Source organism: Lissotriton vulgaris, chromosome 8, assembly GCF_964263255.1.
Source record: "Lissotriton vulgaris chromosome 8, aLisVul1.2, whole genome shotgun sequence".
NCBI classification, from domain to species: domain Eukaryota; kingdom Metazoa; phylum Chordata; class Amphibia; order Caudata; family Salamandridae; genus Lissotriton; species Lissotriton vulgaris.
In genome coordinates this window covers 980477308-980492248 of record NC_141696.1, presented here as the reverse complement: position 1 = coordinate 980492248, position 14941 = coordinate 980477308, and the positions used below count along the sequence as shown (strand labels likewise).

Genomic DNA, 14941 nt, shown 5'->3' with positions numbered 1-14941 from the left:
TTATCAAGCCACTCAGGTCCACGCAAGGTGGCCTTGCGTGGCTTGGCAAATTGCATCTCAAGGGTTGCGTCGCTTTTGCGCCCTGTTACGTGGTGCAAAAGTGATGCAACCCTAGATAAATATGGCCCTAACCTAGTAACAGAAACGAGGCAGCTTTGCAAGAGAATTTGTAAAGTAAGGCTATCACCGCAGGTCACCATCAGATTCGGACTCCCCCTGCGCCTGTTTACCCCGGCGAGTGGCATTTGAAATGGCAGCCGCTACGTTTTCATTACTCGCGCGATTAACCTTTGGAGAGATGTGGAAGGGCTCTCCTTTCTGTTCATTAACACTCCAGAGATGCGCCTGATTGTTTGTATGCCATTATGTGCTGTCCATCTCAGCCAGGAGCCTGCTATGAATATCTTTCCTTCCACAAAGGAATTGCTTTTACGTTTTATGAGGCATTCAAAATGTGCATTCAGTTATGCAGAGCCATGCTTGCTGGTTGCACGCTGAAGGCATAACTAATAAATCCAAAGGAGTAATTCTTCAGTCATTTCTTATATTTTTTTTTTTATTCAATGTCCCCTTCTTGTCATTTAAGACTTTAATTCTGGCTAATTGACATGCAGATGCATTATGAATAATTTATACAATTTTTGTTCTTTTTTTTATTTTTAATGAAGCCAAGGGTTGGATAACAGCATAGAAGTAACAAGCTCCGCTGGGAAAAATACCAAAAGGTAAGCGCGCATGACCTATGGACATTTCACCTTAATTAATGTGGAAAGTAGCTTGTTAATGAACGCGTCACATGTTCTACTAATACATTTCTTGCTTTTCTGGCACACAACCTTCTTTCCCAAGCAACCCACGTTTGTAACTTCATTTTGTTCTATGTTTAGCTCTATTAAAGTTCACTGTATGCATTGTGCCACATTACATTTGTTTCACAAACCTACCTGAGCGTGCCGCACTAAAGCCTGATGTAGCTAAGTGAATTTCTGTCTTTGAAAGTTACATCTACCAATAATAGATCTGGATAGAAATTCAGTGAGGAGCAGTATTTGATGCGCCCACAACATAACATATGCACAAATCCCTTTGCAGCAGAATGCGTCTAAAAAGGGCTCACTTCAAGGAAGAACAGCCAAACATATAAGCTGTTGAACCAGCTGCTGAATATCTTTAGGCTTCTCAGTGTGCTGGACCTGAGCTCTGCAATATATAATCTTAGCCATGAGGATCTCCTTGTCTTGCGGGTAGAATTGCACAGTGCTGCTCCACCACGGACAGTGGCAGAATGAGCTAGCCTTCCTCCCTCAACATGGTTTTACTATCTCATGAAGTTCCCAGTGAAGTGGGGGTGGATGGATATAGCATATTACACTGTGCACATTTTCATATATTATTTAAGCATACAGGAGTATGCTTGGGGCCAGGGACATAGCTTCTGTCGGTGCAGAAGCTGTGGGCGGCACCGGGGCCCGGAGGGCTAAGGTGCCACTAAACCCTGATTATTGATGTATTTTACAAATCCTACCACAGAAAGGGAGCCCATTTCCTTCCACTGCATGCGGTTGAAGGGATTTACATTGTTATCTCTTTCCCAGGAGATTCCTTAAAACGCACACTAACAACTTCAAACATCCAACAGGCAGTACTACCACTTGTATGACAGTCAATGAACCCAGGGGCTTTAACAGGGTCTTTAGATCCAACAGTGTGTGACAATGCGTTACACGTGAAGTTAGCTGAGAGAGTTATTGAAACCTTTGCATAACCCAATGATTATGGGTCAAACCAATGATCAACCTTTGATTATTCCAGGAGTGATGGAAACAACTTTTGTTGAGTTACTTGTGATCCCTACAGAGCTATTTGTGCCTGTAAAGTGTCTTTTAAATAATAAGATTGGAAAATCTCACATTTTGGCATGAGGCTGCTTCTAAAACTCCACAGATGAAAGTTGCTAAAGCAATCCACAATAGCCAACATGCTTGACACACACACATACCAAGACAACATTCTGGATAATGAAATTGTTACTTACTGGTAATCTTTCTTATCCTTACGATAGTCCACTTCATCATAGTCATCACATGTGAGGCTGTTCCACCTCCCACACGGACCACTACCAAAGCCAAGATTCAATTTGCTTATAAAGGTACCTCCCACCCCAGCACCTTCCTGTTTGTTACCAACCTCATAACTTTTGTACAGGAACTGGGAAGGAGGGCAGGATCTCACTATGATGAGGAGGACTATCCTAAGGGTAATGAAAATTACTGGTCAATAACAATCTCATTACTCTACATCTCATACTCCTCTTCATAGTCATCATGTGTATGGATGTACCAAAGCAAAATAAGAGATGTACACAATTTATGCTGCTGATAGAGTATATAATTATAATCAACAATTACTTCATTGCTATTTTAATCACAGAAGCACCAACATTAAAATCATAATTTAAAAAACTCCAACTTATAATGTGAAAGGAAAGTGTGAGGGTTTGCCCAGGTGGAAGCTCTGCATATCTCTTCTCGAGACACCCTCCCCCCCAACCTCTGCTCAGGAGGTAGTAACCACCAGAATTTGCTAGGTAGTACGCTATCTGTAAGTTGTTCACCCATGGAAGCTTAGGCCTGGGAAATCGCTTTTTTGACCCATCTGCTGATATACACCATCACTGCCTTCTTTCCCCTATTTGCTGATCCATATGAACCAAAGAGAGACTGAGATTTTGGAAAGTCTCCTGATCTCTTCAAATACATCAGCAAAGCCCTCTTGACAGCCAAGGATGATGGAACATTATCAGAATCCTGAAAAACAGGTAGTACACTCCCCTGAGCAGAGTGACAAGGAGTTTGTATATTCAGTCTGAATTTGCGGTCTGTATGAAGAAGTACCCTGTCTGGAAAAACTTCAAATAAGGATGAGAAACCTCCTCTAACCTCTAAGTGGAGGTTATGGCCACCAAAAAAGATACCTTAGAATAAACCCAGGAGCTATGAGCTTGTTCCAAAGGTTCAAAAGGGTCTTTCTTTACCCCCTGGAGAACCAAAGATAAATCTCATGAAGAAAGAGGTTAGAACACACTAGGTCTCTTTAGCCTAAAATACTTAAGTAGTTTGTTAACTAAATGTCAATCTGCCAAAATTCTCCAGGAGAACGTCTACAAGAGAAAATTGCTGCACATTGAGCTTTTAGGCTTAGGGGCCTAAATCTCTCAAAATTCTGTCCCTCAAAAAACGTAGAATCTTGAAGGGATCAACAGAGACTAGCTCATAAGCTGATTGACTGCACCAATTTGAGATAGAGCCCCAATGTTTCACATATGCTTTCAAAGTCAAATCTTTCTTAGAACACTGAATGTCACTGGCCACCTCACTCGCACATCATAAGAGTTATAGGCACAAACTTTCAATCTCCAGACTGTCAGATTTAACTGATGCAAATGTTTGACAGCCAGGACTGGAGACTGAGGATGTGAGGACTGAAGAGGTAACAGGAGGCAAGGATCTGTTGTTATCTGTGATAGAAGAGGAAATGACGGTCTCCTTGACCGAAACAGAGAAAATAAGATAATTGTAACACTCTCCCTCTGTATCCTCTGAAGAACCTTCGGGAGAAGGGAAATCAGAGGGCAAGCATGCAACAGATCCTGAGGCCAGAGCATCAATCCCCGTGACCCTGGATACAGCGTTTCTGTACAGAAGAAATGAAGAAGAGCATTTGTGGGAGATGGAGAAAGGCCTCTGACAGGCAGACCCCACTTGCTCGTCACCAACTGAAATGATTCCTGACTGAGGTGTAAAGCTATTGAGGACAGTACACTCCATCTGGGTCTGTCTGTCCTATAATTTTCTGAACCTGGAATATACATGACTCACTACGAGACAAGATTCCTTTCTGCCAAGCAAAATATCTTGTTTGACAGACTAGCTAATGTTAAGTCTTTCAACCCCCACCCACTTCGCCCCCATCTGTTCAGAAAGGACTTTTGAACTGATTGTCTGTTCTCTCGAGAACAGGCTTGGTTACAGGTGAATTCTTGAACACACGGAGAGCCCAGCTGAATGCTGACAGTTCTCGCCAATGGGAGGTATTATGGCTCTGTGCAGGGATCCAGCTCCCTTGGAGTTTCTGGTTTCCCAGTGTTGCTCCCCAACCACACTGCTTTGCTTCTGTTATAAGAACTAGAGGTAAGGCCTCTACCATCTTGACTCCCTTCTGTAAGTTTGAGGAAAGTAGCCACCATTGAAAATCCTGGACAATGGACTGAGAGACTGGTATGTAAGTTTGGTGTTTCTCTGGAGATGGAGACCAGTGACCCAGAACATGAAAAATTCATGGTTATAAATGATGGCGAGCCCATGCAACTATTGCAGTGCACAAAGCCACCAGGCCTTCAATTTTCAGCCAGTGGTGAGCTGATGCTGAACTGGAGTGGATGAGTTGTTGAATCTAAATCTGCAGGTTCTGTATTCTTGGTTCTAGGAGAAAAAGGTTGTGCTCGCTTCATGTCTAGAAGAGCCCCTATGAAGTGCTTCTGCTTCATAGGAATCAGTTGTGACTTTCTCTTGTTGTGAGTGAAAACCCATAAACTGCAGGGTCGAACAAGGCAGCTTTGCATGTTCCTCGGCCTTACAAAAAGAATGAGCAACAATTAGCCAGTCATTCAGATATGGAAAACAACTGAACACCAAACATGTGGATGAGCCACTACTGGAGCTACTACCTTGGTGAAGACTCTCGGGGATAACATGAGACTGAAAATTAACACTGCAAACTGATAATAAATTTCCTGGATTGCAAAACAAAGAAACTTCTCGGAGTCTTGATGGATAGCCATGTGGAAATATGTGTCTTGTAGATTCAACGTTATGAGAGAAAGCCCTTCTAATAGCCAAGGAATCACAGCCTGAAGAGTCACTATTTTGAAGGACAAATGTTTGAGGAACTTGTTCAAGTTCTTGAGATTCAAGTCAGGTTGAAAATTGTTACCTGGTTTCCGAACCAGAAACATAATGGAGTAAAAACCCCTGCCCCTCTCGGACTCCGGGCCTGGAACCACCGCTGCTTTGTCTATCAGCACTGGAATTCCGTGTAACATTGCTTGTCTCCTAACCGGATCTTTGGGAGTCCTCACAAAACAAGGATATTGTGAAAGGGAGAGAAACTCTAGCACATATTTGTTGCAGACAATTTCCAAGAACCCCTTGTCTGATATCATACCAATATTCACAAAAGAGTTTTATTCTACCTCCTCATAGGAGATTGATTGTCATTATTTCTGCTGTGGTCATGTTTTACTCCCTGTTGTAGTTCCCCTACCTTGAGCCCGATCTCCAAAGGGACGTTTCTCCTGGAACCTTTATGAATGAATGATTTCCTGGGTGTAAAAGCCTTAAACATACTGGAGGATCTTTTTCCCTTTGCTGCTTTCTTGACAAGCTCCTCAAGCTGCAAAGAAATTAGCTTATCTCCTGCAAAAGGTAAATGGAGGTTGAGAGATGTTTGAGCCTGAACAAGTTTCCATGACTCAAGCTACATCAGACGCCTCACTGAGATTGATGATCCTTCTGCTGCAGACGTCCAAAGGGAATCAAAAGAAACATCAGATAGGAATTGTGCCAACAGTTCTGTATTGGTGAAAATGTATGTTGGATACGTGTGATCCTGAAGACAGTTGTCTTAGAACTGGAAATCTCTTAGAAGGACTTGTGTTGCATAGGCTGCGTAAGTAGAGGTGTTCAATGAAAAGTTAGAGGCTGCATAGGACCTTTTCACTACTTCCTCCTCTTTTATATCCATCACATTTGGGAGAGAAACATCCTTTGATGCCAAGGATGATGAATACAACATACCCGCTAACTTTGGACACTAGTGGAAAAAGATCCTCATATTTCTCCAGATCATATATTTACCAAAGAAAACGAAGGAATACAGATTTTTCCAAAGCGTTCCATTCTTTTGCCAAATATTTCCATTTACATCATGAACTAGAAGGTCATCGGGTGGCGGAGTATTATATTGTGAAAAGAAATAATCTGCTTCGACGTCCTTTAGTGGATAACCAAGCATCTCTGTCATATGCTTAGGTTCCTCCTGGAGATGTGACCCATGAATATATTTCCCATTGGAAGATGCCTCATCCTCCTCCTCATTTAACGTCCTTGTTTTTTTTGCAGCCGACTGTGCCACTGCAGAACTAACTGCTTCATCAATATTATTCTGCAATTGAGAGCGAGATATTGAGAGAACTTCTTCCTCTTCTACAGTAGCTCTTGAAGGACTTGGGTTAGCCTCCATATTGACAAACCAAGTCACTCTAGACGCAGTGGCTTCCTGTTTACAAAGGTTGCCAAGGAAATAAGTCTTGGCATTTGAAATCTCCACTAAATGAAAAACAACCCCATGCATAGCCTCCTCCTAAACGTGTGCAGCAGGTGAGCACGGTAAACAAAGTCCGCAGCAGAGCTCACGGCTTGGAGAGTGATTGTTAAGCATCCCTGCCTTAGCCAAAGCAACTGGGTGGGGAGAATCAATAGTCCACTGGCGCTTAATATTAGGACTGCTCCAGGCAGGACCTAGTAAGTTTCTTACCTTCATTCTTCTTGCGATCCCTGACTATAGGCAAGAAAATTAAACAAGAGGGGGTGTGGTGGGAGGGACCTTTATATGCCAATTGAGTCATGGCTTTCATAGTTGTCCCAGTGGACGGTGGAACAGCCTCACACAGGATGTCTCGGACGAGAAGGACAAGACATAGGGTAATGTGTATTTTACTAGTAGATATAATAATAGGGTTTAACAATACAATCTGAAACTCTCAGAGAGGTCTGTTATTAATTCAAATTGCATAAAAGTTAATATGGACACACAATCTGCTTCCACCGAAATTATGGTGTAGGATGCCATTGCCAAACCATTAGTTTAATGATGAAAGAACAGATTTCAGCCACTGCAAGGAGTCCCTTCCCATGGACCAAATAACCCATTGTCCAAAAGGCTTCAGAAATGCTCCCCAATATGACCATAGCGGGATAACATACGAGATAGAAATTGTGGGACATTGGGCCAAGTGTAAAAGAAGGTTGCCAAGAGTGGTTGCAGACTACACACCAACATTTTAAAACTAGGCTTTAATTTTCCAATGTGATCTATGTCCTAAAAGGTGACATCACTAACTCTCCAATCACTTAAGGGGTGGGGGAGGTCAAAGAAAAACCTTTCTCTTATTTACAGAGGCATGTTTTATATTTAAAGTATTTTACATTCACTCAAATAAAACACAATAACATTTGTGTTTTAAAGGATGTCAAATAAAGGACTACATTGCAGAATAGCGGGAAATTCAGACTTCAAATAAAGCGATTTGAACAAATGAACAGTGTGCTGCAGAAGATGCAGTACTTGAAATACATTTCCAAGGATGAATTTAAATGCTTGTGACAAGTACGACCTTCCAAGTCATGAGCAGGTGCTTCGTTATGAATATTTCACAGCTACTATCAGGCGATTCAAAGATGCTCCATCCAGACAAGCATTTCACTTTCAATCTCGTCCGTGGAACGCACGCACCTGTTTTCTCACGCATGTGCCTGGAGGAGTCACGCCTTGCTTTCTTTCTGAATTTAATGTAATTCACCCCGGATACTCCTGAACTGTTGCACTTAGCATGTCCATGCCATTGGACGTGTCCAATAGAGAAACACTTGTCACCCAAAAATATTACAAATAATGCTCTATTCTGCTTTTTATCCTTCATACCCTTTCATCACGTTATGACGTCACTTAAAGGTGCCTTAGCCCCCGTTCATTAAAGTTTTGTGCAGGATCTCGTGCCAAACACAGTGACGCTAAACTATGAAAAACCCCGCAATTAATAGTGTTAATCAATTATTGAGTGCAAAGAACTTTTGTGCTCATAACCCTGGCAATCCTTGCACAGGAGTATAACATATCCAATTTGACCCCAATGTACTCCAATTAAAGTCACTCAAAATAGTCCAAAGTAGTGTTGCGTTGAATTGTAGCACAAAGTAAAACAAGGCTCCAACAATGTGCAAAGAAACACGGCAATTATTTTTCCACTCACATTACATGTAATATTTTAGCTTATTACACATAATGCGCAATTTGACCTTGGACTGTAGTCTGCGGGAAGATCTTTGTAGTAGGGAGCCTTGCGGACAAAACCCTTACAAACTCCCATTCACAAGCACTATTTTGCTTGTACCATCGTGCAATGATGCATTCGATTGAGCATCGGGCACACAAAGCTTTATTTATTGTTGATGATGACACCATCGGCGCAGGGTGCTTTGCAAGGTTGGATTGGGATTAAAAATAGGCCGTGGCACGCTAAAAAAAGTTGCCTTTCCGCAAAACACTGCTTTGGAGAAATTTTATAAAAAGGTGTGGGGGGGGGGGGCGTTAAAAAAAATGCACGGATTAGTTACACTTGTGAAACACACATGAAAACAAGTGAGGCCACTTTTGCTCAGGCCCCCTGCCCCCGCATATTATTGGGCCGGCCCAACGAGAGAACAGGGAGTGACTCCTCTGCCGTTGATAAATGGGAGGTAAATGGACGCCCATCTACCTCCAGAAAGGCCACTCAGGCACCCACTGGGCCGCTGGTGGCATCAAACAATGCAGAAACCACCCAAATTGGCCCACCAGGCTGCTCAAAAAAGCAGCCCACAGCTGGAGCTCGGACACCGGCCCCTCGGGCATTACCCGAGTGCCCGCGTTACCAATCCGACGCTGATGCTTTGTAAATAAGGGGCTTCTCTATTTTGAATCGTTTGTGGAATGCCAGTTGCTGATTTTGACACAACATTACAATGTGCAGTATTTATTAAATGCACCCCTTTGTGTGATATCAAAGCTTATGCATCCCACCATTTTAGCACATTATGTTAATTTAGTCCAAATAAGGCACATAAGCCTTCAGTTTCTTTTAATAACCTACCGGGTTAATGCAGAATCACACCCTTGTTGCCAGAATTAAAAGGTGATTTTTACAGGATGGCAACATTTTATCTGTATATATTAAATGTTGCCCTCCTACTAAACAGCATTTATATTCTATTTTGAGTTTTGTGAGCAGTCAAAACTGCAGGAGTTGGCACAATTTATGGAAAATGTATTTTGGGATTGTGACCTGTGTAGTCTAAAGGATCACTACTGCCATTTTTTGGAAAGTGACAGAACTAAAAGGAGCTCTCAATGTTTTCATCTTTCGAGGATCTGTATGGGCCCACCAGAAACTATGATGTCATTCGGCAAGCATCAAAGCAGTTAGGCGATGTTTTCATAGAGTGTACCTCAAGGTTTCCTAAATATAACTTGATTTCATTGCTCTGTTGAACGAAGTTAATATATTTGCAATGTACTCCTTTAAAGCAAAGATGCATTTGTGTTCTGGAATTTCTGTAAATAGGTAAGCGAGCTCACGGGGGTAGATTACCTGCTGGTGTCATGATTATTAGTTGAACAGAGTGGAATCCATAGGTAGGACTGTCTACTCCGGATCCCATTTTGCCAGTCAGAAAATCTAAATGGTAAATAAAATCAGCTTGGAAATGGTCTGCAGTGCAGCCTGGCTCCGGTGCCCTCTACTATGACACAGGGTAGCATGTAACACTCTCCATTGCCGGAAGCATCCTGTCCTTCCCTATGCCACCCAGAACAGCCCCATCTCCCACCCCGCACTGGCCCCCTTGCATTCAGTAACTACCTGCTAAGAACAATAAGTAAATGTGAGCATTAAACCCCACAGAATTGGGGATTCCATGTGAAATTCTGGCTGGTTAAACAGGGGTTGCACAGTTATTCCCACAATATGAGGTTTAACTTGTGACATGGGAAAATATATGCAGAAACGCCCTCCTGCAGTGCAAACTCCAGGCACCCAGTATCTCCACACATTTATCAGCCTGACTATTCATCACTCTGTATGAATTCAGTGTTTTATCCTCTCAAGGTTGATAAATTCAAAAGCATGAAGAGGATTTTCATTCAGAGAATCAGGACCTCCTCAGTTTTTGGGATGCATATGACACTTCTGGAGGCTTGTAAGGCTCAGGCTGGATTCCTTATTGTGAAAACATATGGGTAAATGTTTTTGCCAGACTCATTTGCAGATCTCTTATTCTTACTGTGACGCACTGATCCACACTCTGCATGGACATCTGTGGGTTCTCTGCACCATTTATTGGTACCCTGTTGCATCCTTCTCTCATGTCTGACCTTTTACCAAGCCTTCACTATGCGCATTTTCTCAACCATCTTTCTGCATTTTCCCAGATTTCCAGGGGCATATCTAGGCCTTATGCCGCCTGTGGCGACCCCCATGTTTGCTGCCCGGAATGGAGGAGTGTGGGGGTCCCCAAAACTTGTGCCGTCTGGGGTGTATCCCCCCCCCCTTGCTATGCTACTGAAGAATTAACCCCGGGTGAAGCACTACGCTACGCTCGCGTAGTTTGCAAAGTTTGCGCAACTTCGCACTACGCGAGCTGCACGTAGCACAGTGCGAACATGCGTAGTGCAGCGTAGCGTAGTGCAGCAGTAATGTTTTGCTTGTTCACGGTCCTCAACGTCATGTTCGCGACCGCGAGCAAGCTTAATGACATCCCACGAGATTCTCAACGCGGGGAGGTCAGGTTTCTCATTGCGAGGGGTTGCCCATGCTCGCGACCGCTCACGATGAGAAACTACCAGTTCGCGTTGAGAAAGCTGCAGCTCGAGTAAAAATCTACTCGAGCAGCAGAAAACTACAGCTCGCACTGTGCAAGATGCCGTTTTCAATGATTGCACAGTGCCGGATGCTTGTCTGCACTGTGCAATCTTTGAAAACGCATCTTGCACAGTGCGAACATGCTACTACGCAGCTCGCGTAGTGCTACGTGAAGTTCGCATAGTGCGAAGTGCACTTCGCGTAGCTTCGCATAGTGCTACTTCGCGAACTACGCCCACCCTTACTGAAGATACCCTCACCTCATTACCTCCAACAATTCTCATGATTGATTACAGTTCTACATCCATACAATTTGTCTATACCAAAATGCCCCTTCGACCACCACAATTCTGTTTAGTGGCTGGACTGAAGCATAAGTTCCTTTTTTAAAAGTGGTGGGTGGACCTTCCAGATCAAACAAGGTCCTGGCTTCTGCTCCCATGGTGGAGGACCACCTGCCAAAGTATGAGAATCCTGTCATCTGGCAGTGATTTTCCTTCCTTCAGCACAACTGCCAGTGTGGCACTTGCACTAAAGGCAACAAAAAAGGATACAAAACTGATACACTGTTGTTTTGACCTCAGTTGGCATACTTTTCTGCTCTCAAAGTAAGAGTTTGTTTTAGAGAAACAAAAAAGCAATGACCCAGGAAGGCAGGAAGGCTTCCTAGGGCCATTGGTTGATTTTCCTTTCCTTGCTGTGCTGCACACGGCTGTTCTGGTAAAAAAAAACAGTGATAGTCACCTCTCCTCAAATGGGGCTCAGCCATCTCTGTGACATGCCTTCAATGTGGTTGATGGGCCATTTTCATACTTAACTAACTTGTATTTATTCAAAAGGCACAATGCAAAAGTAAAATGTTCCTAAGTGTGCATTACTGTCATCCAAAACTACTAGCGAAACATAAATGCTGATTTTTTTGTTTGCTGCCAAACACTCATTGCCATGAGGCTGTTTAAAGCATATTGTTATGCAACTTTGAAGGCAATCAGAATAAGTGCAGCTTGACCCTTTCTTACAGCAGAAGGTAAAAGACCTTTGAGTGAGAGAGTGGAAAAATATGATGTGATAGAGGTGAACAAGAACATTCAGTTTAATGACCAAAGGCACGTGGGCTAGGATTTTAACCTTGGCAGGGAGAGGCAGCAGCCTCCTCCACCAAGGCCCTGCCACCGTCCCAATGTTCACTGTGAGAAACCAGTACCACTCATTTAATACGCCTGAATGTTTTGCTTTTGGACTTGCTGGTTGTTAGACCTGTCCAAGCGACCCCCCCCCGGGGACCTGGCGAACCCAGTTCCTACACTGGTTTATGGACTTCTACCGTAAATGATTCTCACTACCTGAGTCTCACTCACTGCGAGGTGTGATATAATGGAGTGGGAGCGCTAATCGACAGCATCTACCTTTTAAGAAAAGATCTGCTGCTGCACATCTCGGGTTAGAGGCTCTGGGCTGGCTGCATGTGTACATGTGTACACACGCGTGCCAACACATGTGCAGGCTGAGCGTATGATGCTCTCATCTAGTTCAGCCTGGTATCTGCACGCCAGTAGTTTGTTCCGGAAGGGACCCTTTAAGGATTGGTGCTGACCTGATTTAGGCTTTATAATATGAGTGGGTCTTAATAGTGTGATAAAGTATGTCTGTAGTGATTACTGAAAAGAGTGTGTGCTGCACTTTATTATACACTATGGGTGAAATTTGCAACAAATTCAGATTCACCATTGTGTGACTTAGAGACTAGCGTGACACATGGATGATATAGTAAAAGTGAACCTTGAGTGCAGATCCAATGTCACTTTTTCATATCTACACCCCTTTTAACACTTGGGGAGTCATCGTAGGTAGTACCACCTGTCATCTTACTTATATTTGCAAATTAATGCATAATATGTGTGTATAATACAGTATTTTTTCTTTATATATGTAAAAGCACTGAATAGATAATGATTTATTGGGTGTTGTGTGTTGCCCCTTCGGGCTGGGGTAGTAGCCCACACCATGGCCCCTGAGTAGACCTTGGGCTGCTATGCCTCACTACCCTGGGAGAGTCAAGTGCTAGAAAGGGGCACTTGGTTCCCATTAGATTTAAGGTTGCACACGTATTACTTGTGAAAGCCCCACATCCTTCTCAACTAATAATCCACTTTCTTACAGTCATTATTATGAAGTGGGTGGGAGGAATTCATTCATCTGTCAAGTGGTGGCATTACTCCCTCTGCCTCCAGCAGCAACAGCCTGGCAAGCACCTGTCAAATCAGAATCATGCAGCAGTTCTCATTACCAAGTTCTGACAGGGTGGCAAGGCTATTGGTGGGACCACAAGGGGGCTCCTCAGCCTTGAGGGTGCTGTAGTCCTCTTCATCTACTTCTGGTCCTCAAAGAGTATTCTCCTTCCCCCCATCTTGCCAGGCATGTGTTGCAGGTGAATGGAACGTTCAGAGGACTCTATGAGCTACATTTAGAAGGACATAATTCACATTTTACCTGTACGCTGAGACACATCATTAACCCTTAGGAATACTTTGTGTACTCTCATGGATTGTCCAAATAGCAGACACCCTGCTAGAGGATTCTGGGCATAAATGTGTAATAAAGGTGACCTTGATTCTTCTTGACCTCTTGCCTGCTTTCAACTCCGTATCCCACCACACCTTTATCAAGATGCTTCATCACATTTGAATCCAAGAAGGATCTGGGCTGTAAGAAGTTATGGGGAAGGAAGTTAGGAATACAGCTGCTGGATCACTTGGTTTAAGTGTGAATGTGGCTACTCGTCTGCTATTTTTAAATTGTGTTGTCCTGTTCAAATGTTTGTTGATTAAAATATGTGTCGGTTCTAGGTCATATGTGTTTGGGAGTCATTTGCAATGCTGACAAGCAGTGCAGGCGCACATTGGTTTAAAAGTTTCACTGCACGCACTGGTATGAATTATAGGTTAGATGGTCAAAAGTTGTTTGTAAGCAATCTGACCTACCGGCATTGTTTTCTATTTCCAATAAAGCCAAAGCCTTGACAACCTTATTGATGTGTCTAGCTCAGCAGGGAAGAAGGACAAAAGGTAAGAAACTAATTTTTAAATTGTAATTTACTTTCTTGCATTTACCTGTGTTGTTATGCAGCCATATCAAAGTGTATTGTAATGAATACGTAAATTAACACTAGGAATTTCTTGCTCCAATACTACATAATTCAAGCAATGGCAATGCTAATTGGAATGGCTCCTAGCTCCTTTTTGAAGTGCAGGCGTCTTTGATATAGATGTATGATATATACATATATTTGTTTTGTCCTCATATATACCAGCAGATGGTTCTAACATGATTACCAGGAGGGCAGAAGTGGCAACCATCTTACAGACTTTGCTTGGATTACTCTTCAGGGATAACTTCAAGGCCATTCCCTTCCAGCCTTTCTTGGTTTATTCATAAGACCCATTGAAAAAAAAAACAGGTCTTACATTGTATCTCACCATGATAAAAATGGGGACCATATTTCTTGAGTTTGTATTGTAGAACGGGGGCCTAAATCCAGCCTGCAATTTGTATCTAATGTCTTAAGCCATCCCCTTGTCCACAGGAGGGTATGCATCCATTTCTTACATATCTCCCACCTTGCCAACAAAATCAATAGAAAAATAAATATTACCTAGGACAGAGAGAGCGAGAGAGAAGCAGTATTTTTCAGATTAGTTCCAAACAAAATCAGGTAAATACTTGCCTTGATTGTCAGGCCCAAAAATTCAGATCACCCTCCGTTTACTTCTCTCCCAAAATGATCTAACGTTAGCAGGGCCGGACTGACTACCAGGCGTTTTGGAATTCTGCCGAGCTGGGGGCTGCGTGGGGGCTGATTTTGTTCATGGAGACCTGTGTGTACTTCGAAATAATTAAAGCAAGACGAATTTCGTTCAGTGCACGCAGGTCCCCATCAATGAAATCAGCCCCCAGCTCAGCGGCATTCCATAACGCGCCGTAGCCAGTCCGGCCCTGAACGTTAGGCAAGCTAGAGACATATTAACATCGTTGGCATTCACCTTACCACATCACTTATAACTTGAAAATTGGCTATTTGCAAATGTACTCATTTTCTTTGGGGTGATATAGATTCAGTGGATTAAAGAAGATTTAAACATACTTGCCGTTAATCTGGTTTCATGCATTGGCTTGTATACTTACCATGATGGTAGACTTTGTTCAAAT

The 14941-nt window shown here is 43.0% G+C and overlaps 1 protein-coding gene across 6 annotated transcripts in view; it reads left to right on the top strand.

Annotated features, from left to right (window-relative positions):
- SCEL (sciellin) overlaps positions 1 to 14941 on the top strand; it is a 444440-nt gene that overhangs the window by 351016 nt on the left and 78483 nt on the right. For all 6 annotated transcript variants that reach the window (XM_086934828.1, XM_086934831.1, XM_086934830.1 and 3 more), the window contains 2 exons: positions 669 to 725; positions 13744 to 13800. In XM_086934828.1, the coding sequence (XP_086790954.1) occupies positions 669 to 725; positions 13744 to 13800 (114 nt within the window). The remainder of the gene's footprint in view (positions 1 to 668; positions 726 to 13743; positions 13801 to 14941) is intronic.